This window comes from Myxocyprinus asiaticus, chromosome 24, assembly GCF_019703515.2.
Source record: "Myxocyprinus asiaticus isolate MX2 ecotype Aquarium Trade chromosome 24, UBuf_Myxa_2, whole genome shotgun sequence".
Classification (NCBI taxonomy): domain Eukaryota; kingdom Metazoa; phylum Chordata; class Actinopteri; order Cypriniformes; family Catostomidae; genus Myxocyprinus; species Myxocyprinus asiaticus.
In genome coordinates, this window is record NC_059367.1 from 19,373,062 (window position 1) to 19,398,614 (window position 25,553).

The 25,553-nt window shown below is 39.7% G+C and overlaps 1 protein-coding gene across 2 annotated transcripts; it reads right to left on the reverse strand.

Annotated features, from left to right (window-relative positions):
* Window positions 1-886: 886 nt before the first annotated feature.
* On the reverse strand, window positions 887-24,185 carry inavaa (innate immunity activator a). 2 transcript variants are annotated; one of them, XM_051652476.1, is made up of 10 exons: window positions 24,093-24,185; window positions 13,800-13,918; window positions 8,292-8,425; window positions 5,593-5,715; window positions 5,100-5,331; window positions 4,882-4,935; window positions 4,153-4,378; window positions 3,635-3,790; window positions 1,203-1,908; window positions 887-1,021 (listed from the first exon to the last, which is right to left on the reverse strand). In XM_051652476.1, exons 2-10 carry the CDS (start codon window positions 13,852-13,854, stop codon window positions 929-931), a joined length of 1,779 nt encoding a protein of 592 aa, XP_051508436.1. In that variant the 5' UTR covers window positions 13,855-13,918; window positions 24,093-24,185; the 3' UTR covers window positions 887-928. The 2 variants fall into 2 exon arrangements, with proteins under 2 accessions (XP_051508436.1, XP_051508435.1); XM_051652475.1 differs by having other exon boundaries at window positions 3,635-3,793.
* Between the last annotated feature and the right edge of the window lie 1,368 nt (window positions 24,186-25,553).

Below are 25,553 nucleotides of genomic sequence, written 5' to 3' on the forward strand. Positions count from 1 at the left end.
ATTGGAAAGTACAGCTTTGAAGCTTTAAAACGATACCTATTTTGTGTCATATTTTGATAATTATTTTTTTCTTGCCGGGCCCATCCGAGCTTAAAGGGTTAAAACCTTAATCATACAATAAAGACAGCTGAACCTGCACCAAAACGTTTTACATTTTTTTTTTTTTTTTAAACCTCAGGTATAGTTAAACTTCCAAACTATCCATTTATGAAGTTCCTGTGGTTGTAACAAATGTAATGGCATGACACACTAGTATGGATCTGTGGTTATGTTTATTAAAGTGTATTATAAAATAATATAAAATATATTTAATAAGTAGTTAGTATACAAACATGGAGGAAAATATCTGCTTTTGGTATTAAGACTCACAGACATGTAAGATTATTCTTAAAATGAATTATACAGTAGCATAGCAACATTTCTGAGACATTTCAGTAAATTAAAAAAATGTGTTAGGAAAGGGGCAAAATTAATGTAAAAATAATATGCAAACATAAATAAATTAAATAATAATGTATTACATGAGATAATGGGGAAACTAAGACAAAATATTTTAATTCTAATGAATCGTGTACCAGACACAAATACATACAAAATGATGTCACTTTCAAGGCATTCAGTAAAAGTGGGCCACACCCTACTGAAATCAATAAGATTGGAATTATATTATACATTCATCATAAATATCTGGCATGATGCCTTACAAGGAAGTCTTTGACTTTCAATTTAGTCAGGTGTTACAAATGCAGGTGTACGGAACGGAGGCTTACCATAATTCATTGGCTCAGCTACACTTCTTGGTCAAAAGGGCTTGTTGAGAATTAATATAATTTTCACTATGCATCAGTGAGTCCATTGGCTCAATTAATAAAAATAAAGAAGGTATACATTGAGGAGATAGTTTGTGCTCTGTGCAGTTTCTTCCAAGTCACACCTGACTCACAATCTCGGCATCTTCCCCTTCATACCACTGCAGCGGAGTTCCGTCTAAAGCCCTTTGCAGAATCACTTTCTGAGGAACCTGGAAAAAGACAAGTGTGTTAACCCTTAATCTGTGTTTTCTAGTTGGTGTTACTAGTGGCAAGAAAGTACACACTATAGCTTTAACTAAAGCAACAGTTTTAATGAAATGAATGACATTGAATTTATGAAACTATTAGTGACTGACTCATGTATAGAACAAACATGCTTGCAGTCTTTACCTGGTTGTGAGAGGGAATCTGGTGGTAGGGTGGAGGCTCTGGGCACGTAATTCGGATAGATCCTTGCCGTTCAAGTAAGTGAGGCCTGAACGGACCTACATTGTTTTTCTGGTGCCAGGTTTTAAGCTCCCCCGATACCACATGTCGAGGAAGTGCCTGGCCTAGATGACTGGGGTATTCTCTTAGTGATGTAGTGCGGACCACCTTTTTATATGGTGGGGGTGGTTTGAGCATCCGTTTAGGCGATGTAACCTCCACGTGTTGGGGTTTATTTGTGGGTTTGGAGTTACGTGCAGTACCTAGTGGGGAGTTTGGTTCAAGCTGCAGCCTTTCCATGTTGGCTTCCAGTGATGTCCCATTGATAACCTTCACTTGTTTGGGGCTGGACACAAGGTGAGGTAAGTTGTTGTTGTTTTTAGGTGGCCTGTGGGCACTGAGCTGGCTCTGTGGTTGATTTGGGGAAGTGCAGTGGTAGCCATATGGAGGTGGACAAGGTTTGGGTGCCTCGGTGGTCATTTCTCTGCTGGACGAGCTGCTGTAGGAGGAAATGGAAAGCTCAGAGCTGCTGTCATCAGAGCTGCACTGGTACAAACGCTGAACTGAGTAGGCCAAGGCAAAATCTGTCACTCGTCGATGTGGTAACTTGGTCCGGCCCCGCCCCAGGTCTGAGTTGGTCTTGGTCAATTCTGGTTTACTTTTGGTGAGTCTGTTAAAGAGGTCATTGATCATTGAAGTAAATATCACTTCTCTTATTCACCAATGACTGAGCCACTCTAGATTACACAGGGTTTTCACTGCTCACATCATTTTCACATTCACAATCATGTTTACTGCTTGTAAGTTGTAGCATGCAACATCCTGCAAACTAGTGAAATTGAATGTGCCACATCGAAGTACGGCCATCTAATTTGCATAGCCACAAGGTGATAATACAACGAGTGATAATTCAGTGGTTGATGATAATAGAGACGGGACAACATCTGATGGTTAAACGTGAGTGAATGATTATCTGAAGGGAAAAACTTGAGGGTAATGTTTATACTTTGGATAATTGATAATCATTATTTGATGATTAACAGAGGTAATGGTTATACATTTGATTAATTGATAATCATCAAATTATTTACCATTATCAATTATTGTATTACCATTAACCACATTTGTTGCATTTTGTATGCCATAGATATAATGCTGTTTCAGTTATTATATCAATATGCGTTCCAGAATTTTTAAAAAAATGTTTTACTAAGCAAAGACATTCACTCAACCTTATTTCACTTCACAGTTTTGAATCACAATTGCCATAACATTTATATATACACTGATGAGCCAAAACATTATGACCACCTGCCTAATATACTGTTGGTCCTCAGCGTGCCACCAAAACAGTGCAGACCCACCGAGGCATGGACTCTACAAGACCCCTGAAGGTGCTGAAAGAGGTTACTGCCATTATGGAAATTAAGGGGTGTACCTGGTCTGCAACAATGTTTAGGTAGGTGGCACGTGTCAAATTGACATCCACATGAATAGCCAAATCCAGGGTTTCCCAGCAGAACATTGTCCAGAGCATCACACTACCTCCACCAGCTTGTCGTCCTCCCACAATGCATCCTGGTGCCATCACTTCCCCAGGTAAACGGTGCACATGTACACGGATGTAAAAGTGATTTAAAAGAAAACGGGAATCATTGGACCAGGCGACCTTATTCCACTGCTTCAAGGTCCAGTTCTGACGCTCGCGTGCCCATTGTAGGCACTTTTGACAGTGGACGGGTCATCATGTGCACTCTTACCAGTCTGCAGCTACGCAGCCCCATAAGCAGCAGGGTGCAATGCACTGTGTGTTGTGACACATTCCTCCCGTAACCATCATTAAAATTTTCTGTGACTTGTGCCACAGTAGACCTTCTGTCATTTTGGACTAGACGGGATAGCCTTTGTTGCCCTCGTGAATCGATGGGCCTTGGGTGCCCAACATTCTATTGCCAGTTTGTGGTTTGTCCCTCCTTGGACCACTGTCGGTAGGTACTCACCACTGCTGACTGGGAGCACTCCACAAGCCTTGCCGTTTCAGAGATGCTCTGACCCAGTCGTCTGGCCATAACAATTTGGCCCTTGACAAAGTCTCCCAGGTCTTTACTCCTGCCCATTTATCCTGAATTCAACATGTTGACTATGAGAACTGATTGTTCGCTTACCATCTACTCAGACCATGACATGTGGCCTTGTTAGGAGATGATCATCGTTATTCGCTTCACCTGTGAGTGGTCATAATGTTTTGGCTTATCAGTGTATTATACCAATGCCTCATTGACTAGGTAACTGTACAATGTCTAATCATAATGTAGAATTTATAGCAGTCATTAAAGACCAAAAATATTCAGACAATAGTGAAATACTGATGCCTATTAATGTATGGTTTTGTTTACCTGAAGGATTGTGAGAACTGTCGGCGCAGTGGCAGCTCTGGAGTGGAGGGGGTGCTGTTTGGCTGATTGTTCCGCACCGGCAGGCTCTTAAACACAAACTGAGGTGGTGGAGGAAGCTCTGCCGGTCTAATGTCTGTTGGCGAGGCTGTTGGACTGCTGCTGATACAAGGAAAGCCATGTGTGAAAAATCATGAAGATTTTAAAATGATCGATATTTATAAAAAGGACTCAATTATTAGTCTTGGTCGATTTGACCTCAAACCAACATTAGATTCAACAGCACTATTCAGCAACTTCTTTGATTAGAAGAATTAAGTCTGATTAGTTAAGTCATGGCTATGCAAGAGATATTTACATACGAACCATATGCTCTACCAAGTGCCCTTAAAAAGCTCTGAAAACACAGAGCAGTGCCTATAATTTCAGAAACTGAGCTTGCACAGTGATATCAATGTGATACAACTGAAACTAAAACACTCATCAAGTGGCTCCTTCAAGGCTAGAATATCTCACAATACCTTGAGCGGCTGCTGCATGCAGAGAAAGACGCCTTTTGTTTCTGATAGGGTTGGTCCAGGCTGGATTCCTTCCAAGGAGAGTTCTGGATGGGTGAGGGCTCATAGTCCAGATGGGAGCTGGAGCTTGATTGCTTTGGGACATTATTGGGCAAAAGTGTCAGACGCTGGAAACCACTGTCTGTAGAAGACCCCAGAACAGCAAGAGACAAGGGAGTGGTGTCTGAATCTGTTGATTAAGGGACAGTTTTTTTTTTTTACATTAGTGAACAATTCTTAGACAGTTCTGAATAGTATGCTTACTATGCACAGTATGTACATTTTCTGTATGCATAAAATACCTGGATGACCTACTACATTTGCCAAAATATGCATTGAATAATGTATCCCACAATCTAATGCACTTGACTTGCCCTTCCATTTCCATTGTGATGGATGAACTGAAAGCAATCAACACAATCTCTTTCTTGACTATTTGATTAAAATACAAAATGCCAAGACATTCTTACACAAAAACGGGATTAAAAATGCAAAATAACAATTTTTATTTCCAAGATGATAACTGATTTCCAAGATGATCAACTAAGATGAGAAATAATGCCTACTGTCAGCATAGGGTGTATACTGAGCAGTACTTTAGTAATCTAGTTTTCCTTTCTGAACATAGAGATTCGATTTTCACATAGGATACTGATATGCAGAGTTAAAGCTTTTTAACTAGTGCTTATGTACCATCATCCAAGTCAACAGCGTAAGACAGCGAGCTGTCATCTGACATACACATATCTGAAATTGACACACAAATAAGGTTGATTGTTAGTAATTAAAGTCATTGTGATTTCAATAACAAAAATACAGTCATTCTTATATTTAGAGTGCTCAATCCCTCTATTCAAATATAGTTTATTATATGAGAAACAGGGTAACTCAGTGACATTGGATTTGCTGACCTTTTTGCCTGGATGAATAACATGTCTGTGAAGAAACACAGTCATGGTTAATGCAGTGTTTCAGTACAGTATCCTGCAGCTCTTTCAGTTTCTTCTCTTCACGTTTACACTGCAGCAGTCGGCTTTTTCTCACTGGTTTGCTGATGTGCTCCTCGAGGGAGAGCTTTCGGGCTGCCTCATAAATCTGCCGCTGCAGGGCCAGATCAGTCTCCAGTGCATGCAGCTCAGATTCCTAGAGAAAAAGCATTTCAGGGGGTAACCGCATGACTACAAGCAAAGAAATGATGAATTATGTACTAAATTCACTGTGTAAATATCTTTGGCTAGTTGTTTAAACCAATATGTAAGTGGAACGTTTTTAGTAAATGAGTGCCTGGACTATAAATAATACCACTAATCCTGGACACTGTAAAACTAGCCGGGTAGGGTCAAATAACAGCCAGGTACAGCATAGCAATCAAAATAGTCTCTGTGCAGGAAATGGGGTCTGTACCTCGCCATCTTGTGAAATAAAACCCTCATCCAGTTTAAAAGCAGTTCCGATTCGTCGGCGGATCTGCGGAGGCTTCTCGCCAGGCAGTAGAGGGTAATCGGAGGGCAGTTTTCCCGTAAGCTCCTGTTAAAACAAAGACCATTTTTAACACGTGCAACCTTGGAGAATAGCAACAAAGAAAACAGCTTTAGCTTTAGTTTTTAAGTAAATACAAAACATCTTTGAGCAAACAGATGCTCGTCTTTAAATTGTCAAGGTGTCCACAATAGAGGGTTTCTGTAGTGTAATGATTGGGCACTTAAATCTTCTCCCTGCTCACCCAATGGTGAATGACAGACATGTGGGTGAACGTGTTTAGAAGCATCTGTTTCTCTGCCATTTGCTTTAGTGTTTCTATTGAAGACTTCTATTCAGAACAAGAGAAAAGCCTTAGAGCAATCTGATTTACGCTTATGGGCCAGCTGACTGAAGAATTACTAATTTAAGCTGTGATACAATAATTTGTGAAATTTAATTCAGGGGTTTTCAAACTTTTTGATGCCATGGACTCCCAAATATGTTGATTCCCATTGCGAGGGACACCCTTCCTAAAATATAAAGGCAGCTGTATACTTTCATGTATAAAGACCCATTGCTAATGTGAGAGAGAAACAGTAAGCGTGATATAATAAAGACAGAATGTTGTTTGCTAAATTAAATATTTGGTGTTTATGTTATCATTGTACTAAAGCCAAACTAAATTATTAAACATTGTCATACATATTTTTACTTTGTATGTAGATTATATCTATTTTTGTACCCATAATTAATGTTAGATGTCTAAATCTCAGGAGAATAATGTTCAATTCAATGCACATTTATTTGTATTACATTGTTTTTGTAAAAAATATCATCCCAAAGCAGCTTTACAGAGTATATTGTCTTACAACCCCATTGAGAAAGGTAAAGGCAACAGTGGTAAGGAGAAACTATGGCTGTCAATAAAAATAAAAAAACAATTCACAAATAATCTTTAGAAAGCATAAAAGGAGTAATGTCAAATATGTATGCAGTACTGTGAAAACTGTTGAATAGTGAGGATGTCTTCAAAAATAATGACAAATAGTTTTCATTTATCACTTAATGTCACACAAAGTCTAGTAAACATAAAAAAGCAAAATCAATATTCGGTGTGACCACTTTTGCCTTTAAAACAGCACGAATTCTCCTAGGTACACCTGGACACAGTTTTTCTTGGTTGTTGGCAGATAGGATGTTCCATGCTTCTTTGAGAATTCACAGTTCTTCTATCTATTTAGGTCTCAGTTGCTTCTGTCTCTTTATGTAATCTCAGACTGACACAATGTTCAGTGGGGGACTTTGTGGGGGCCATGACATCTGTTGCAGGGCTCCCTGTTCTCCTATTGCAATCTTTTCTATTTGCAAAAGTAATGTTTGGGAGTCTAACATTTATATTTCCTATTGACACACTAAAGCTGAAGATATAAATAACCATCTTAAGACAAATGCTTTTGTGAAACATCTTATGTGCCTAAGACTTTTACACAGTACTGTAAAAAAAAAAATTCTCATCTCCTTTTCTCCCCAATTTGGAAGGCCCAATTACCAATGCGCTCTAAGTCCTTGTGGTGGCGTAGTGACTCGCCTCAATCCGGGTGGCGGAGGACGATTCTCAGTTGCCTCCGCGTCTGAGACCGTCAATCATATTGTTGAGCGCGTTACCATGGAGACATAGCGCGTGTGGAGGCTTCACGCTACTCTCTGTGGCATCCACGCACAACTCACCACGTGCCCCACCGAGAGCAAGAACCACATTATGGTGACCATGAGGAGGTTACTCCATGTGACTCTACCCTCCCTAGCAACCGGGTTAATTTGGTTGCTTAGGAGACCTGGCTGGAGTCAGTCAGCACGCCCTGGATTTGAACTCGCGACTCCAGGGGTGGTAGTCAGCGTCAATACTCGCTGAGCTACCCAGGCCCCTCTATATTACCTTTTTAACTTTATTTGTTTTTTTAAATATATTTTTTTACTCACTATACTCTTTATTTTCCCGTGAAATTTTCCATGCACCACTTAGCACCCTCTCGGACCCCAGTTTGAAAACCCCTGATCTAATTTATGCTTCATTACATGGAATATAATTGTTTTATTTGATATAAATGTTTTATCTTAATTATTGCATTAAATATATATGTTTTATCTGATTAAAATGAATTATGTATTGTTCGTGTAGTAGGCAAATTAAAAACAAAAACATTTGATATGTAAATGTTCAGACAGGCAGCAAAAATCTAATTTTTTGGTTTATCCGACACAAATCAGTTTAGTTAAGCAAAAAACAAAACAATAAAACAAATAAAATTCAATTTTACAAATCTGATCCAATACATACATATGGTTTGAATGTGTTTCAGCCTAAAGGTCAGATTAGATAAAGTGTTTACAGATGAGTCCCAATTCACTAATTTCTGCTTAGATGTGGTATTCACTTTGTATTGAATGGTGAATGAATGGACGAATGTGTATTTACAGTAATGCATCCGTCACTTGTGTTATTTAATTTGATCAGTTCAGATATAAGCAGATGCAAAAAAAATTGATTTCCGTCCCACGGTCCTAAAGATCAAATGTAATCATCAGTGCCTTAAGACTGCTTGCTTTTAAGGAAGTGTTTCAGCAAGGATGGAGTCACTCACAGCCTCTCTGATGCAGAGTTTCTTCAGCTCCAGGACACACAGCTCCAGTCTGTCTTCCAGGGCCTGCTGCTTCTGTCTCATAGCACGTGTATGAGTGCTCAGATTCTTCACTGGGGATGTGGGACTGTCCAGGCCTGAACAACAGGGGAGGTTTCATTACACCAGGGCAAACACATTTAGGGCACATTTTTATTTTCAATCAAAATATTTTGCCGGACCTGTGGCTTAGTGGTTACTGCACATGCTCTGACATGTTGAGCTGTTGTGTCCATGGGTTTGTGTCCTGGCTTGCATAATTTCCAGACCACATTACCACCTTGTCTCCCCATCATCTCTGTCCTCTCTATAATATCTCTGTAATTAAAAATGGCCACAAGGCCAATTTAAAAATTAAAAGACATTTAACCCTTCTGTGGTCTTGCAGAGCTTTCGGACCCATTTAGAAATATTTTAAAAACTGGTCAAAATGACCTGCAAGACCACAGGAGGGATAAAATCTAATTTTAAGAAAAGACTCTCATTTAAAACTATATATTAAGCTGGAAATCTTCACCAGTGTTCCTTCTTTCTTACACTGACAAAAAAATGTTCTCACATGTTGAATACTGATGTCACAGCCTGGTTTATTTTGTATGTTTTGTTATTTTCTCTCCCTAGCGTCTCACAGGAGCAGCCAGCATGCATGATCGGTGTTTCTATGGGAGCATTGTTCTCAGGGGAACGCTGATCATGCCACTGATTAGCGTGCTGAGCAACACCTGTTCTCCTCTAATTCACTCCCTTCTTAAGCTCTTCGTGTTCTCAGTATCTTTGCTAGATTGTTGTTTGCTGTTAAGGAACTAACCTCACTTTCTCTGCCTAGTTGGTCCTGTCTGGTGTAGCTGTTGGTTGCCTGCATGTCGGGTGTGTGGTTGCCTTCCATTTTGCTGCGTGTCAGCGGATCTTTCACGGAGGATACTTCTCTGCTCATGTGTCGAGAGTGTGGATGCTTTCCAGTTTGCTGCATGTCAGCGGATCTTCCATGGAGGATACTTCGTCTCTGCCCATGTGTCAGGAGTGTGGATGCTTTCCAGTGTGCTGCGTGTCAGCTGGTCTTACACAGAGGATTCCACAACTCAGTGACTGTTCATATTTATTGTAAATAAATCCTCTGAACTGTTCCTCTGCATTTGGGTCTGTTTGTCTCGCTGGCGCACGTTACAGAACAATCAAGCCAAGTATGGACCCAGCAGAGTAATCCTCTGTTCGCTCCGCATTCTCTCAGCAGGGAGCTTTTCCGGGATATCAACAGGATCAAATCTCCGCATCTAACCGGGCTCTGGAGATGATGGCTTCGCAGCTCGCTGAGCTCCCCTCTGTTGTGCAGCAGCTCCGCCTACCTCCCAATGCTGGATGCTCAGAGGCTCTTATTCCCCCTCCAGCCCCGTATTCAGGTGAGACTGAATCCTGTAGCGCATTCCTTTCACAATGTTCCCTGTTCTTCATGTTACAGCCCTCTACTTTTGCATTGGATACGATGAAGGTGGCTTGTGTGATTACAATTCTCACCGGAAGGGCTGGTGAATGGGGCACTGCCATGTGGGTCATTCAGAAATCCCTGCTGCGCTTGATCACACTTTTTCCACGGAGCTCCACCGAGTTTTTGATTGCTCAGCTCAAGGTTGGGAGGCGGCCAGGGTCTTATCTGGACTGTCTCAAGGAGATCAACGAGTCTCAGATTATGCGATCGAGTTTCGCACCCAGGCTGCTTCTTGTGAGTGGAACGACCACACCATCTGGGATCATTTTCTGCATGGGCTTTCCGATGATATCCTGGACGAGATTTACTCTGGATTTGCCCCCTCACTTCGATTATTTGGTGGATCTGGCTATCCGAATCAATCAACGCTTTACCCTACACCGTCGCCACCATCGACGGCGCTCTTCACTTACCAGGGTGGCTGATCCTCCTACCCGGTCTTCTTCTCCAGCCAGGTTACCAGAATCACTGCCCAACACCGACCCCAAATCGGAAGAACTCAAATCCCACGTAGAGAGAAACAGCGACGCCTCATCAATGGACTATGCTTTCATTGTGCTCGGTCTGATCATCTCTTTGCTTCTTGTCCAGTAAAGAGACACTGGTCGTCAGTAGGAATGGCGTTAATGGCAAGCGCAACACCACTGGACAAAACCCCTGGACTTTGGACACTTCTCCTGACCCGGCTGCAGTATGGATCTGCCTGTCACACGGTTTCTGCCTTGGTTGATTCCAGAGCTGAAGGGAACTTTATAAATTTCGACTTGGCTTCTAAATGCAGCTTCCTATGGTCCAGTTGGATAAACCCATCACACCCACACCCTCAGTGGCACGCCGCTGTCCGTCATCACTCAATCCACAAAGCCGGTCGCCTTCATCTCTGGGAATCATACGGAGCAGTTGTCCTTTTATCTCCATCGGCACCGGTAGTGTTGGGGTGTCCTTGGTTGGTAACACACAACCCACACATAGACTGGTCAACTAACACTGTTCTTGCTTGGAGTCCTTATTGTCTGTTGCACTGTCTTAACTCTGCTGTTTCCCCTGTCCAGTCTTGTGTTTCATTGCAGGATGAACCGGCAGACTTATCCAGAGCACTGTTGATGTGCCATGACTTCAGGGTGGTGTTCAGCCGATCTCGCACCATGACCCTTTCTCCTCATCTCCCGTATGACTGTGTGACTGAAATGCTTCCTGGCACCTCGCTGCCTCAGGGACGGCTATATTCGCTCTCGGCTCCCGAGAGGGAGGCCATGAACAGGTATATCAATGATTCTCTGGCAGCCAGTTTCACCTGCCCTTCCTCGTCACCAGTAGAGGTGGAGTTCTTCTTTGTGGAGAAGAAGGATGGCTCGCTTAGATCCTGTATAGATTATCGGTGAAGAATCTCTATCTTTTGCCGTTGATGTCCTCAGCCTTCGAACTCTTGCAGGGAGCATCTGTCTTTATGAAGTTGGACTTATGCAACGCTTGTCACCTTGTCCGGATTAGGAAGGGGGATGAGTGGAAGATGGCTTTTAACACCCATAGGGGGCACTTTGAATATTTGGTTATGCCTTTCGGATTGGTCAGCCCCCCCGCCGTCTTCCAGGGGCTTGTAAACGACATGCTTAGAGACCTGGTTGATCATTTTGTGTTTGTCTATCTTGATGGTATTCTGATCTTCTCCCAGAATATCCAGGACCATGTTCAGCATGTCAGGCAGGTGCTTCAGCAACTGCTAGAGAATCGGCTGTTCTTCAAGGCGGAGAAGTGAGCTTTTCATGCACAGTCGGTTCCGTTCCTGGGGTTCATTGTTTCATCCAAGGGAGTGCGCATGGACCCGGCTAAGGTTAAAGCCGTCTCCAATTGGCCAACCCCAGATTCTCGCAAGGCATTGCAGAGGTTTCTGGGGTTCACTAATTTTTATCGGAGGTTTATTAGGAACTACAGCACCTCTGACGGACCTCACCTCCACACGCACTGACTTTTGTTGGTCCACGTGAGCTGAAGCTGTGTTTTCTAAATTAAAGAAGCTTTTTTCTACCGCACCCATTCTTGTAACTCCCGACCCTGCAAGTCAGTTCGTGGTGGAGGTGGATGCATCTGAGATTGGTGTCGGAGCTTTTTGAGGTCGAGACCTCCACCGTCCCACCACTCGTGTTCTACCATTCTACTTGCCACTCACGTGGTGGCCGTGGTATCCTGGGAGGTGGAGACTATTTTTCCGCGATCTTTTCGGACGCATGTACTACAGTGGGGTCACTCATCCAACGTCGCTTGGCATCCAGGGGTGACACGCACCCAGACGCTCATTAGACAGCGATTCTAGTGGCCATCCCTAGCGCAGGACGTACATCGATTCGTAGCCACTTGCCCTGTTTGTGCAAATAATAAGACATCCTATGAACCCCCAGCTGGGCTCCTCCAACCACTGCCTGTCCCTTCGAGACCCTGGTTGCAAATAGCCATGGATTTCGTAACTGGTCTCCCCCCCTCTCGTAGCAACACATAGTCGTTTTGACTGTAGTGGACCGGTTCTCGAAGGTGGCTCATTTCATTCCCCTCCCCAAATTACCTTCAGCGAGGGAGACAGCAGTAGTAGTCATTAACCACGTCTTCTGCATTCATGGCCATTTGTGTCACGTTTTTGGGCAGAATTCTGTCGACAGCTGGGGGCTACAGTGAGTTTGTCCTCTGGGTTTCATCCACAGACAAATGGGCAAGCGGAGTGGATGAATCAGGAGCTGGAAAAGGCCCTGTCACGGCTCCGGTTAGTTTGCCAGTTTGTTTTGTATGTTTTGTTTTTTCTCTCCCTCATGTCTTGCAGGCACGACCGGCATGCATGATCAGTGTTTACATGGGAACATTGTGCCACTGATTAGTGTGCCGAGCAACACCTGTTCTCCTCTAAATCACTCCCTTCTTAAGTCCTTCGTGTTCTCAGCATCTTTGCTAGATTGTTGTTTGTTGTTAAGGAACTAACCTTACTCTCTCTTCCTAGTTGGTCCTGTCTCGTGTATGTGTTGGTTGCCTGTGTGACGGGTGTGTGGTTGTCTTCCAGTTTGCTGCATGTAAGCGGATCTTTCATGGAGGATACTTTGTCTCTGCCCACGGAGGATTCCACAACTCAGTGACTGTTCATATTTATTATAAATCCTTTGAACTTTTCCTCAGCATTTGGGTCTCGCTGACACACGTTATCACTGAAATGCCCACTTCTAAATATTAGTTGTAATTTACCATTAACATACACTGTAATAAATTGCCATGATTTTATTAGATTTAACAGTAATTTGTCACAATAAAATACTGTTTTCAATATTTTACTGTAAAATCAATGCAGGCTAGGTCAATTTCTGTCACAACACAACAAATTACTGTGAAAATATCGCACTGCATTATGGGAAAATTGTGTTTCGTGTGAAGTCACCATTATGGTGTTTAGTGTTCCCTTTGGATGGGACCTTATCTTATTTATTTCTAATAAAATTTCTCCCAGTTGGTGCAATTGTGTTTAAGAACACAATTTATTGTACTGTAATGTATGGAGAAAACAGTCAATTTAGTGGTTGACTTTATGTTGGCCCATGACGTATAAACTACACCATATGATGCATTTGAAAGTAAAGAAATAGTATCATTTTAAATGAACAATGAGGAAGGGATGTTTGCAAAGCTATGCTGTAATGTGGTTGTTATTATCGCTCATTAACTATTTATCATGAGTTGTCAATCTGGCATGCTCAACGATGGTGACATTTAACATTGTAGATAAAAAAATTACAGATGAGCATTGTGATTCTACAATACAGCACTGCTACATTACAGTAATTTCTTGGTCCTGTTCACTGTGAAGTCACAGTATACAGTTGTCTTTTAATTGTAATAAATTGTAGAAATACTACTGTAAAATATACTGTGAAAGTCATGCAACTAGTAGTCAGGAATTTACTGTAAACTCACACTAAAATTATTTACAGTGTAAGAATGAAATCATAATCACTCACCAGAGTTTAAAATGATCCCGCTGTCAGAGTCACTGTTCTCCTCTTTACAGTCCATGTTTATATTTATAATTCTTTAGATTTTCTTTTGAAAATATCCCAGATGATTCTCCAGATGTGACCTGGAAAAAAGAAAATATTAAAATCTGTTGTTTGATTACAAGCACTCTCCATTTATTTAGTCCGACAACCACTAGGTAAATTTGCCTTCCAAATAGTGGCTTGTGGCCGTGCGATTATGTAAAAGTCAACCTCCTGAGGAGAATTCTGCAGGCACCTCAGTGTCTCCTCCACATCTGAGGATTACAGACAAAGCAACTGGTCGTTTTGCCTCGTCCACCCCTATTTTAGTCTATAATCAGTATGCATGCACACCCCCAAATCTCTGAATGCCTCAAAACACAATAGCCATACGCCCGCAGTTGACCGCACACATGCGGGGGTCTTATCCACCCCACACAGCTCCATGGTGACCTGGATCACTATGACCGAGCAGGCGTGTGTGAATTGTGATGGAGTGTGTTTAGGAGAAAACTAGATGCCCCAGAAGTCAACAGATGGCAGAAGGGACTCTCCCCACTCCAAGGCTGCACCTGTTCTTTAAGACCCCCTCCCTTTCTTTCAGCGTCCATTTGATGAACCTTTGAAGTGAAACAATGTCTCCATGCTGACTTGGCCTCAGGCAGGAGATGATGATAACTCAGATATCCATGCATGGCAAGGTTTCTCTTATTACAATGAATGAATAAAACGTACAGGCAAAGTTATTCTTCTGTTACTGGGCTGTTAAGTTTTGTAAGAAGTAACATTTGGGGATCTCAGCGATCTCATCATCTCCACAATTGTGGTGTCTTAAATTTCACAGGCCTCTAAAGGAAGACATGCTTCTGTGACATTCACATTGGAAAGTTCTGTCATATTATTGTAAATGACCATGTTAATGCATTAAGTTTGATACACAAATTTGATTCACTTACAGATCATGTTAGATTCAACAGGAATCAAACAGGTTGGAAACTTGCATCTAAGTTTACCTTATTGACCATAATCACTCTACTTTAACATTCAAATAGTTTACAAAGGATTCTTTCATATCCAGTTACATGATTTGAGGATGATATTATCTTGTCTTATGACAGATTATCTGCAACACTGCTTTTTTTTTTTATGCACAAAAAAGTCAGGTGTAATTTTAATTTCCCGAGAGAGACAAGGCAAGATACTGTCGCACAGATGAGACCAGAGACCTTGTTATATCTAATGAAAAAAAGTGTCATGCAAAAAAATATGTGAGACACCAAAGATATTTTTTATTCTTTTTTGTTAAGCTAGTAAATAAATAGTTTTTATTGCCTTTGGCACTAATTATATCATTTCTACTCTTCTTTGTGTGTGTTTTTGTTGAAAATTAAATTTTAAATAGTTATTTTTTCAAAAGCACTTATAACAAGCACTTTGTATATAATATATTTGTGATATAATATATATATATATATATATATATACATATACATATATATATATATATATATATATATATATATATATATATATATATATATATATATACACATATACATATACATATACATATATATATATATATATATATATATATATATATATATATATATATATATACACACACACACACACACACACACACACACACACACACACACACACATACACACACACATACAAGGTTGGAGAATAACGGAATACATGTAACGGGATTATGTATTTAAAATTCAAAATATAAGTAACTGTATTCCACTACAGTTACAATTTAAATTTGAAGGTAATTGAAGGTAATTAGAATACAGTTACATTTAAAAAGTATTTTGATTACTGAAGAGATTACTTTGCATTTTATTGTCATTTGTTTCATTTAATATTTATTACTTTCAGATAAAAAACATTTATACATATAAATGATGTGATCCAAAGTGCATTTGAACAGTGGTGAAACACTTTCTTATGATGTGTTACATTCATACGAGCAGACAGAGAAGTAAGTTTGAAGTTTGGAGCAGAAGAAATAGAAATAAACCCTGTGTAAATTGTCAGCTTTACTCTAAGCTAAAATGCTATTCCTAGCCATTTTACATGCACATGGCACAATCATATTTGTTTTATCAAGAAAATTCATGTTGTATCATAATTTCTTTTTTTCTAGTAAGACCTTTGATATTAGGGCAAAAATCATATTCTTGATAATTTTTGTACTGTTTCCCTGTAAAAATATCTAAAAATCCTTAAAACAAGATCAGTTTGATTTATATTGTTTTAGAAACATCAATGCATAAGATATTTATGTTTTTCAGAGAATGTATTTTTAACGTGTATTTTGTCTTACTGTACTGGCAGAGTTTTTATAGTCAAAACAAGTGAAAAAATCTACCAGTGCTGAAGAAATAATCAAAAGTATTTAGAATACGTTACTGACCTTGAGTAATCTAACGGAATACGTTACAAATTAAATTTTACAGCATGTATTCTGTAATCTGTAGTGGAATACATTTCAAAAGTAACCCTCCCAACCCTGTATATATATATATATATATATATATATATATATATATATATTGTGGAGATCTTGGCTGGCTGATTTCTTTTGATTTTCCCATCATGTCAAGCAAAGAGGCACTGAGTTTGAAGGTAGGCCTTAAAATACATCCACAGGTACACTTCCAATTGACTGCAATTAACCTATCAGAAGCTAATTAGCTAAAGGCTTGACATCATTTTCTGGAATTTTCACAGTTAACTTAATGTAAATTTATGACCCACTGGAATTGTGATATAGTCAGTTAAAAAGTGAAACAATCTGTCTGTAAACAATTGTTGGAAAAATTATTCGTGTCATGCACAAAGTAGATGTCCTAAAAGACTTGCCAAAACTATAGTTTGCGAACATGAAATCTGTGGAGTAGTTAAAAAATGAGTTTTAATGACTTCAGCCTAAGTGTATGTAAACTTCTGACTTCAACTGTGTGTGTATGTGTGTGTGTGTGTATGTATATATATATATATATATATATATATATTTATTATACATACACACACACACACACACACACACACACACTACTGGTCAAAAATTTTGAAACACTTATTATATTCTTTTTAATTCACATTTTAGATTAATAGTAAAGTCATTAAAACTATGGAATATCATAAATGGAACTATGGGAATTATGTTGTGACTAAACAAAATCCAAAAGAAATCAAAACTGTGATATATTTTAGCATCTTCAAAGTAGTCACCATTTGCCTAGAATTTGCAGACATGTACTCTTGACATTTTCTCAACCAACTTCTTCAGGTATCACCCTGGGATGCTTTTTAAACAGTATTGAAGGAGTTCCCATCTATGCTGGGCACTTATTGGCTGCTTTTCTTTATTATTTGGTCCAAGACATCAATTTCAAAAACTTTTTTTTTTAAATTAAATTTTAGTTTTGTAATGAAATAAATTAATATGGTGGCACAATTATATTTTTGTCTACAAAACTAATTTCAAACATTTAAGCATACGCCTTCAGATCAAAAGATTTTTAAGATCATGAGAAACATTTCAGTTAAGCGTTTCAAAAGTTTTGACCGGTAGTGTGTGTATATATATATATACACACATACATACACACACACACACACACACACACACACACACACACACACACTATATGGTATAAATATTTTATTTATATTTTATACCAACCCGGACCATGACAGTACCGCAAAATAATATACACTGTATTTAAATAAATGCTATTTTCAGCTGAAATCTAGATGACCAACCACATCAATAGTGACAAAATCCCTGCTAATGAGTCAGCATGGATCCTTATCATCACTCTTCCTGAGAAGTGATAAACTTTGTTCATATGAGAAAATTGGACAGGATGTGATTGTGGAGCTCCTAAAGGCTCTAACCTCATTCAATAGAGATGTGGCTTAGCACAATACAAACCAGCCTGCTCCATCAGACACTCCAATGACTGAAAAAATACCATCAAATCCCTGTTTCAACATCCCAGTGTGGTCAGTGTTCTGAGAGGACGGTATCTGCTGATACAATAAACCTCAGCCAGAAAGAGAGAGCAAAAAGAAACTACTGCAATAATTTTATGTAAAAATGTTACAGTGAAAAAACTTCAATAATATATTTAACAAGACAATATATGTAATTTTATTGTAAAATAAAAAATATATATTTTTTTATATGTAAAAAGCATGATTTTACTGTATAATTAATGGTAAAAATGTATATTGTGTTTAACAAGAGAATACACTCGTATCCGGTAAACTATTGTTAAAATTATGGTGAAAACCATAATTACGGCAACTGACATGAGTATGCCACAAGTGAATGACCCTCATGGTCAGCCAGGAGGGGAACACTCAGAATATATGAACTATGGTCATACAGTATGGAACCCAGTTGGAAAGGAAGTTTATTTATAATAAAGTGCCTGTAACTTTGGGAACACAATGGTCCGAATGCAGGCGGTTGTGTAAAGTGACAGGGAGCCCGTACTTAAAAAGAGGGGCATAAGTACATATTTGGCCAATAAAATAGCAAGCGCTCTAGACAGAGAGGACTTGTTTTGAGAGACATTATGTCTAGGTTGTAAAACCTTGTGAATATGTTTTGAGAAGACCATCCTGCTGCAAAACATATGTCTTGTAAGGACACACTGTTCGTCCATGCCCATGAAGAGGCCACGCTTCTAATTGAGTGTACTTTAACAACAATTGGGCAATTCGCACTCTGTGACTCATAAGCCAGGGTGACCGTATCAATGATTCAGTGAGAAAGTCTTTGCTTGGAGATGGACGTTCCTTTCGTGCATCGTCCATAGCACACAAAGAGTTGGTCAGACAGTCTGAACTAGCATGTGCGCTCAACGTATGTGTGTAGCACTCGCAAAGGCCATAACAAATTCAAGGACTGTTCCTCATCCGAATTAAATGGAGGAGGGAAAAAGCCTTGAAGGTGAACCACCAGCGCCAACACGTATTACTGAGGCCAAAGCCAGCATTTATGTGGTATTAAGAGAAAGCACACGTAATTCAACATAGTCCAGAGGCTTGAAGGGAGGCCCAGAAAGCACTTTTAGGACCAAGTTAGGTCCCAAGTCGGGGCTGTAGCCGGGCGAGGGGGATTTAGCTGCCCCATCCCCTAGGAATTATGATTAAATCATGTTTTTCTATAGAGGTGCCGGATTCAGGTGCGCGATACGCAGATATAATCACCACATAAACTTTGAGCATAGACAAAGTGAGCCCTGCGTCCAATCACTCATAAGAAATGTACGAATTTCAGGTATGGGGCAGTTCACTGGGTCTTGCCATGTGAAAAGCACCAATTAGTGAACACATTCCATTTCAGTGCGAAAAAGCGTATCGTGGATGGCGCTCAAGCCTGTAATATGGTGTTCATAACCAACCAAGCCAATTCTGGCTCGTCCGCTGTGCTTCGTTCAAAGGCCACACGTGTAGGCTTCACAGCTCTGGCTGGGGATGCCAATCCGTGCCTTGTGTTTGAGAGAGAAGATCTTTCTTCAGCTGTATTTCCCATGGAAGCCCGTCCAGTATTTCTATCATCTCCAGAAACCAGGACTGACTGGGCCATTTTGGCACAATTAACAGAACTGTTTTCATGTCCAGTCGGACTTTGCTAATGACAGAATGGAGGCGGCGCACCGGGGGAAACGCATATTTGCATTTCGCCGGCCATACGTGGGCCAGCACGTCATGGCGACATATATAGGCCACTACTGTTGTGTTGTCCGAACTAATCAGAATGTGGTGATTCATAATATCGGAATGAAAAGCTCTCAAAGCTAGAAAGACAGCCAATAGCTCTAGGTGGTTGACATGTCACAGCCGTTTCGCACTTGACCAGGTTTCGAAAGTAGGGCGTCTATTACACACCGTACCCCAACCTGTGTTGGATGCATTTGTGATCAGCATTTTCCTTCTGAAAACTTGACCCAGCATAACACCCTGTTGGTAGTTGTCCATGGTGCTAGAGCAGCCAGACAATGGCTAGTCACCGCAATGCGCCTGAAAATGAAATGACTTCAGTGGTAATGTTTTTTCAGTTTGAACTGAAACAGACACCGAAGGATGGTCTGTACGCACTCGTTCATGAGGTGTGCATGCATGAACACCTGAAAAGGAGATTTACTGGCTGGGGAAAAGTGTGCTTTTCGCCCAGTTGACATTAGATCAGATTTTCCATATGGACAAGCAACAAGTCTCTGTGTTCGCGCAGTAATGCCTCTGATTGGCTAGTAATAACCAATCACTGAGGTAATTCAAAACATACACACCGTTCATTTTCAATGGGGTGAGCGCCGCATCGATACATTTCGTGAACGTGCAGGGAGCCAGAGACAGACTGAAATGGAGGACTTTAAATTGATATGCAGTTCCCTCGAACACAAATCTGAAAAGCCGCCTGTAACGCAGTGCAATTGGTACATGAAGTACACGTCCTTCAGATCTATTGACGCAAATCAGTCCTGAGGACGGAAGATTATTTCGGCTCACAACACCGGCACGTCTTCGGATGGAAATGTGGAAGACAGAACACTGAAAAAGTGTGAAAAAGCTCTTTATTGAAAAAGTGTGAGCATCTCGTGCATGCGCAATGAGCGCTGTACTCTTTTTGCAATCTTTGTATATTCATACATGATATAATGCGCCGCTCACCATTGGGAAGCAGTTGTGCATAATGTGTAAGCTTTGAAGTGGGAAAGCCCTTTATTGAAAAAGTGTGAGCGTCTCATGCATGTGCAATGAGCGCAGTACTCTTTTTGCAAACTTTGTATATTCATACATGATATAATGCGCCGCTCACCATTGGGAAGCAGTTGTGCATAATGTGCAAACTTTATTGCATGTGATTAATGTGAGACACAGAAAACATATTGAACAACATTCTGAACAACAATATTCCTAAGATCCTGCCCACTGACTCGTGCATGTCGACGGCGAAGTAGTAGAGGGCTTCTAGTCGAGAGATGAATCGCTGTCATGAAAGAAGAAAATTCTGAGGAATGGTGTTTGCGGACCTGCTTTTATAGCGGAGAGCTTCGTGCCTAAAAGGGTGGGGCTCAAACACCATAGCCAATATTAGAATATTGGCATTATTGTAGAAGGGTTTCAACTAGGTCTTTTAGAAGGACACTCCCCATGTGCGTCAGCAAGGACGCAATGTCAAGTGTACCGAGTTGTAAGGGAACTACCACAGTACATTCCTTAACACCTGTTTGTCACTATACACTGCAAAATATTTCTGATTCATTAGATCTTTGTGTGCAATGACTAAAGTTTGATTTTGATGCAATTTGATCTAATTTTTTATCTTTTTTTAAATGTTGCATATGTATGTACTGTAGCTAATGAAAATCACTGAAATTAACATTTATTTGGAGACAAAATACTTCAATTTTGTTCAAGGTCATTACATCAAAGGTTTTTAAATAACTGTCCGGTAAGTGAAAGGATGGTATTTGGGGTAAAAAGCCCCCTGTTGCAGGGGTTAAAGACCCCCATAAAACACATTGGTTTAAGTGGGGCGAATGGATTTGTTCTGAAAAAATTTTCAAAGTGGGCTCACATTGACTGATCAAATCACAATGGAGATTAATTAGTTTATAAAATACTTGAGATGTTATGAAATGCCAAATGTGTTTGAAATTAAAAGGAAATTGTGCACCCTTTTCTGAAGTAGTTGTTTTGAGTAAGCATCATCTAAATGTATTACTAAAAAAGGCATCTTGCTGTCTCTGAATTATTTGCATTAGTTGACTAATTTTGCACTATATCTTTTGCCCCTATATGTACACTATCACTAAAACCCCCCTATAGGGGGCTTTTACCCCAAGTGTATGGGCCTTTTACCCCAAGTCTTGGGTAAAAGGCTCCCTCACCACCTTTTTTTAAAAACTGAATTTTAATCAAAACAACTTTCCATTATTATTTTCACAAAAATTATGTTGCTCCATCAATATTCAATGAAAATACATTTTTTCATGGATAAATTTTCTGACCAGAAAAAAAAAAAAAAAAAAAAAGCTAATTTTCCATAAGGTGTGCCTTAAACCCCGTTGTACACTATATTTTATGGAAATAGTTGTTTAGTTTTATTTTGATATAAGTTATGTACATTGTGGTGTTCTATGTTATGTAGTTAAAATTTATTGCAATATTTTAGTGTCACATGTTGCCCTGAAGGTGTTTGGAACACTGTGAACTGTCTCTACATGTGTATAAATGTTCGCTCCTGGAACGGCCCCTCTTGATGAACTTAGTTTTCATGTGGCCTTCTGTGGTTAGCTTACTACAGTGTTTAACAACACATTTAAAGTGAAATAACTCCAGAAGTTTAATAAACTAAGTTATTATAATGTAATAATATAAATGGTAGTGTACTGTAAAATATACAGGCATCAAAATAAAATCCTGTTATGCCTGAAACAAGGTCATTGTTTACGGTGAATTTCTAGTAACCACAGAAGCCAGTAATTTTCCTTAAATTTAACTTTATTATTTATTTTTTATACAGTGTACGTTTTATTAAAGGGATATTTCACCTAAAAATTACAATTATGTCCTTATTTACTCACCTTCATGCTGTTCCAAACCTGTATGACTTTCTTCTGTATGGAACACAATAGATGTTACACAGAATGTTAGTCTCAGACACCATTCACTTCATCATATGGGGAAAAAAAATAAAAATAATATATATATATAAAGTGATTGGTGACTGAGGCTAACATCCTGTCTAACATCCCCTTGTGTGTTCCATGAAAGTCTTACGGGTTTAAAACAACATGAGGATGAGTAAATGGTCACAAAATATTTATTTTCGGGTTAAGTTAAACCCACAAACTGCACTTGCAGTGAACTCATTTGTCCAGTCTTAATTACAAAGCTCTTCAAGTTCAGATGAGCAGACAGGACGTATTCTTCTCGACAGTAGAAGGATAACACTACAGATCCACCCATCCTCTCAGCACAGTCAAGCGTAAAGATGAGATATCAGCGAATCATGCTGTTCTCTGCATCTCCTCCAGATTCTCCAACACCCTTTCCCATGAGCCATTAGAGCTGTGATCTATAGGAATGCCTTCCCAGCCCATTTCATTACCACTGTGGCCAGGTCTGGAATTCCCAGAGAGGACCAGAGCTTGGAAACTCTGACAGGAGACTTGAATGGGACCCAGAATGCATGTGGAGCCTATTATTATAGGGATGCTGAATCGGGTGGATGCAGATGTTATAAAGCAACTGAATTTACTGTGTGACTTTTTTCCCCCACAGCTGGTGCAAAGCCAAAAATGAGTTGAATGCTAATGAAGCCATGCAAAGCATGGTGGAGAAAGCGAGAACAGAGAAAGAATTGAAAGGAGAGAAATGGAATCACCAAATGCCGCTCAATGCAGATGAATGGATGAAACACAAACTATATTACAAAAAGACCATCACAGATGAAAACACATTAGCAAAATTAATGAGAGTAAAAGTTATCTGTCTGTGTTAAGTACACACACCCATGATCCTGGCCAATCTGTGTCCAAGCACAAAGCCAATTAGGTTAAAATGTGCCAAATGATCTGCATGTCTCTGGGTAGTACAAACGCTGATAAGGGTGATCCTTTTCCTTAGGCAAAGTTTGACTTCAAAATTCATTACTAACTGATGCAGTTAGAATGGCTAAACCGATCTGGATCAATACTAAACTTTTGCAAGCACTAAGTAGAAAAAAAAAAGTGCTTTACAGATATTTACAGATACAGCATTTAATAGAAAATGTTCCTATTCTGAAAGCCTGAAGCATATAAATCACCTGTTTACATTGTGGAAAGCAGTAGTAATCCACCTATCCAACCATAATAAAATCATGCAATCAATATCAAAGCCTCAGGGCACACAAATGTCATGCGATCCTATTTTCTTAAACTGATAATCTATATGATTTGCATGTTTTAAATAAGAACTGGATTACCTAACAAAGCAGTACTTAAACTGCACTACCTCCAGTGAAATGATCAGCGTTGCAATGTTTACTTCTAAATGTCTATTGTTTGCTACCATAATAAGGTTGAGGAGCAATACATATTTAAACAAGCCAATGTTTACAAACGTTGTGTATAGGCTATGCCTTACCCTTAATATAATTCCCATAGCATGCCATACTTTCATATACCACAAAAACAGGTGTAAGAAAATAAACGGCCTCTAGGTAAATTGTTACCATCTTCATTATCATACCTTTCTTTGCAGTATCCAGGCCACGCCGTTACTCCATTCCTGCAGATAAGCGTGTGCCGGTGGACTGTACAGTGATGGGTTGCGGCTGTAAAGGGTTTTTTACTCAAACTGGGCGAAAGCTACTGGTCTGTACCATACCGTGTCTGTGTGGGGGAAGCGTAACATTTAACCGTAACAATCCTCAGTTTGTATTTACAGGATAACATACATATTCACATTAACAGAAGCCACCATGTACTCTTTAGTGAGGCAAACAGTCAACTAACGCTTCAATCAAGTTCAGAGGATCAAAACACGAACGTACCACTGCAATTCTACCCTATCCCTACACGCTTTTTAAGCGTGCGTGATCTTTTGAAGGCAGCTCACGCTTCTTCACCAGTAGGCGTGTTCAATTATGAATAGAGCCAGCGGGAGAAACCCAAGACAACACAAGTCTAACAAGAGGCGGGTGAACGGGACAGCTGGTGAATAGTCCTCTGGACTTTATTAATAGTGTCTAAAATGACACACTGCCACAATTTTATTGTTTTGCTGCGTGGCACCATGCCCGATACGATCTAAAACCAAGTTGCTGCTGAAAGATACTATTTGACGTTACTGTAATCCGTACAACATAGCTCGAGTCTCTTCTGAGGGGCTGTTCAGACCGAACTCGCACTCGTGCCCAAAAAAAAAAAAACAAAAAAAAAACCTAGACACAGCGCAACGCATATTAGAACGGATATGCCTCGAGACGGGATTTTTACAATTTCACGTTCTTTTAAACCTTACACGACGTCCGTGTAGCTCGTTTACACCGATAAACATAAAACAAAATAATAATAATAATAATAATAAAAAAAAAATAATAAAAACATTACGGACGGACAAAATAAAAAAAGTTTGTGTGTGAACGGCCCCTTACAAACATTCCTTTGTCGTTCTCATTTACCTCCTGTTTTTATTTTGCTTATAAAAGCGGGCTGCGCCAGATGGTCAGCTTTCACTCCCCGTGCCTCTCCATGAATTTAAAAATCAGCTAATTAAACGTGTCTTTATTTACATATGAAAAGAAGTCCATGGAGATTTCTCTCCAGACCGAAAGAGTGCAGATTTTGCAGAAGTGCCACCTGTAAGTGCAAAGGCGGCCAGAATCAAATTTCTAGTGCGAGAAAAAACAAATTAGTTAAATGATAATACTGCTGAATGTAACCCATCATGAGGTTGTGAATAATATTGCAAGGTAGCCTATACATTCCAAGGAGGAGGTTTTTGAACACTAAAAGGTATACACAATGAATTGTGATCTTATTTTTATTTATTGTTGATAATTTTGGTAAAAATCAACGAAGTGAGCACAATATAATACAAGACATTGATAGCTTTAATTTAACTCAAAGTTTACTGCACACTATTGTAACAATCTTTTAATATAAGGCTACATTAACTGCATGAAATGCATGCCACATTACAAAATAC

What these genes read in the sequence shown, in the direction of transcription:
- inavaa (XM_051652475.1), bottom strand. Translation starts at nt 13,854, where the DNA reads ATGGACTGTAAAGAGGAGAACAGTGACTCTGACAGCGGGATCATTTTA. An exon ending in TTATTTCACAAGATGGCGAG is followed by an intron (nt 5,332 to 5,592) that starts GTACAGACCCCA and finishes CTTTTTCTCTAG; the next exon opens with GAATCTGAGCTGCATGCACT. An exon ending in GCATGCAGCAGCCGCTCAAG is followed by an intron (nt 3,794 to 4,152) that starts GTATTGTGAGAT and finishes TCCTTGTATCAG; the next exon opens with CAGCAGTCCAACAGCCTCGC.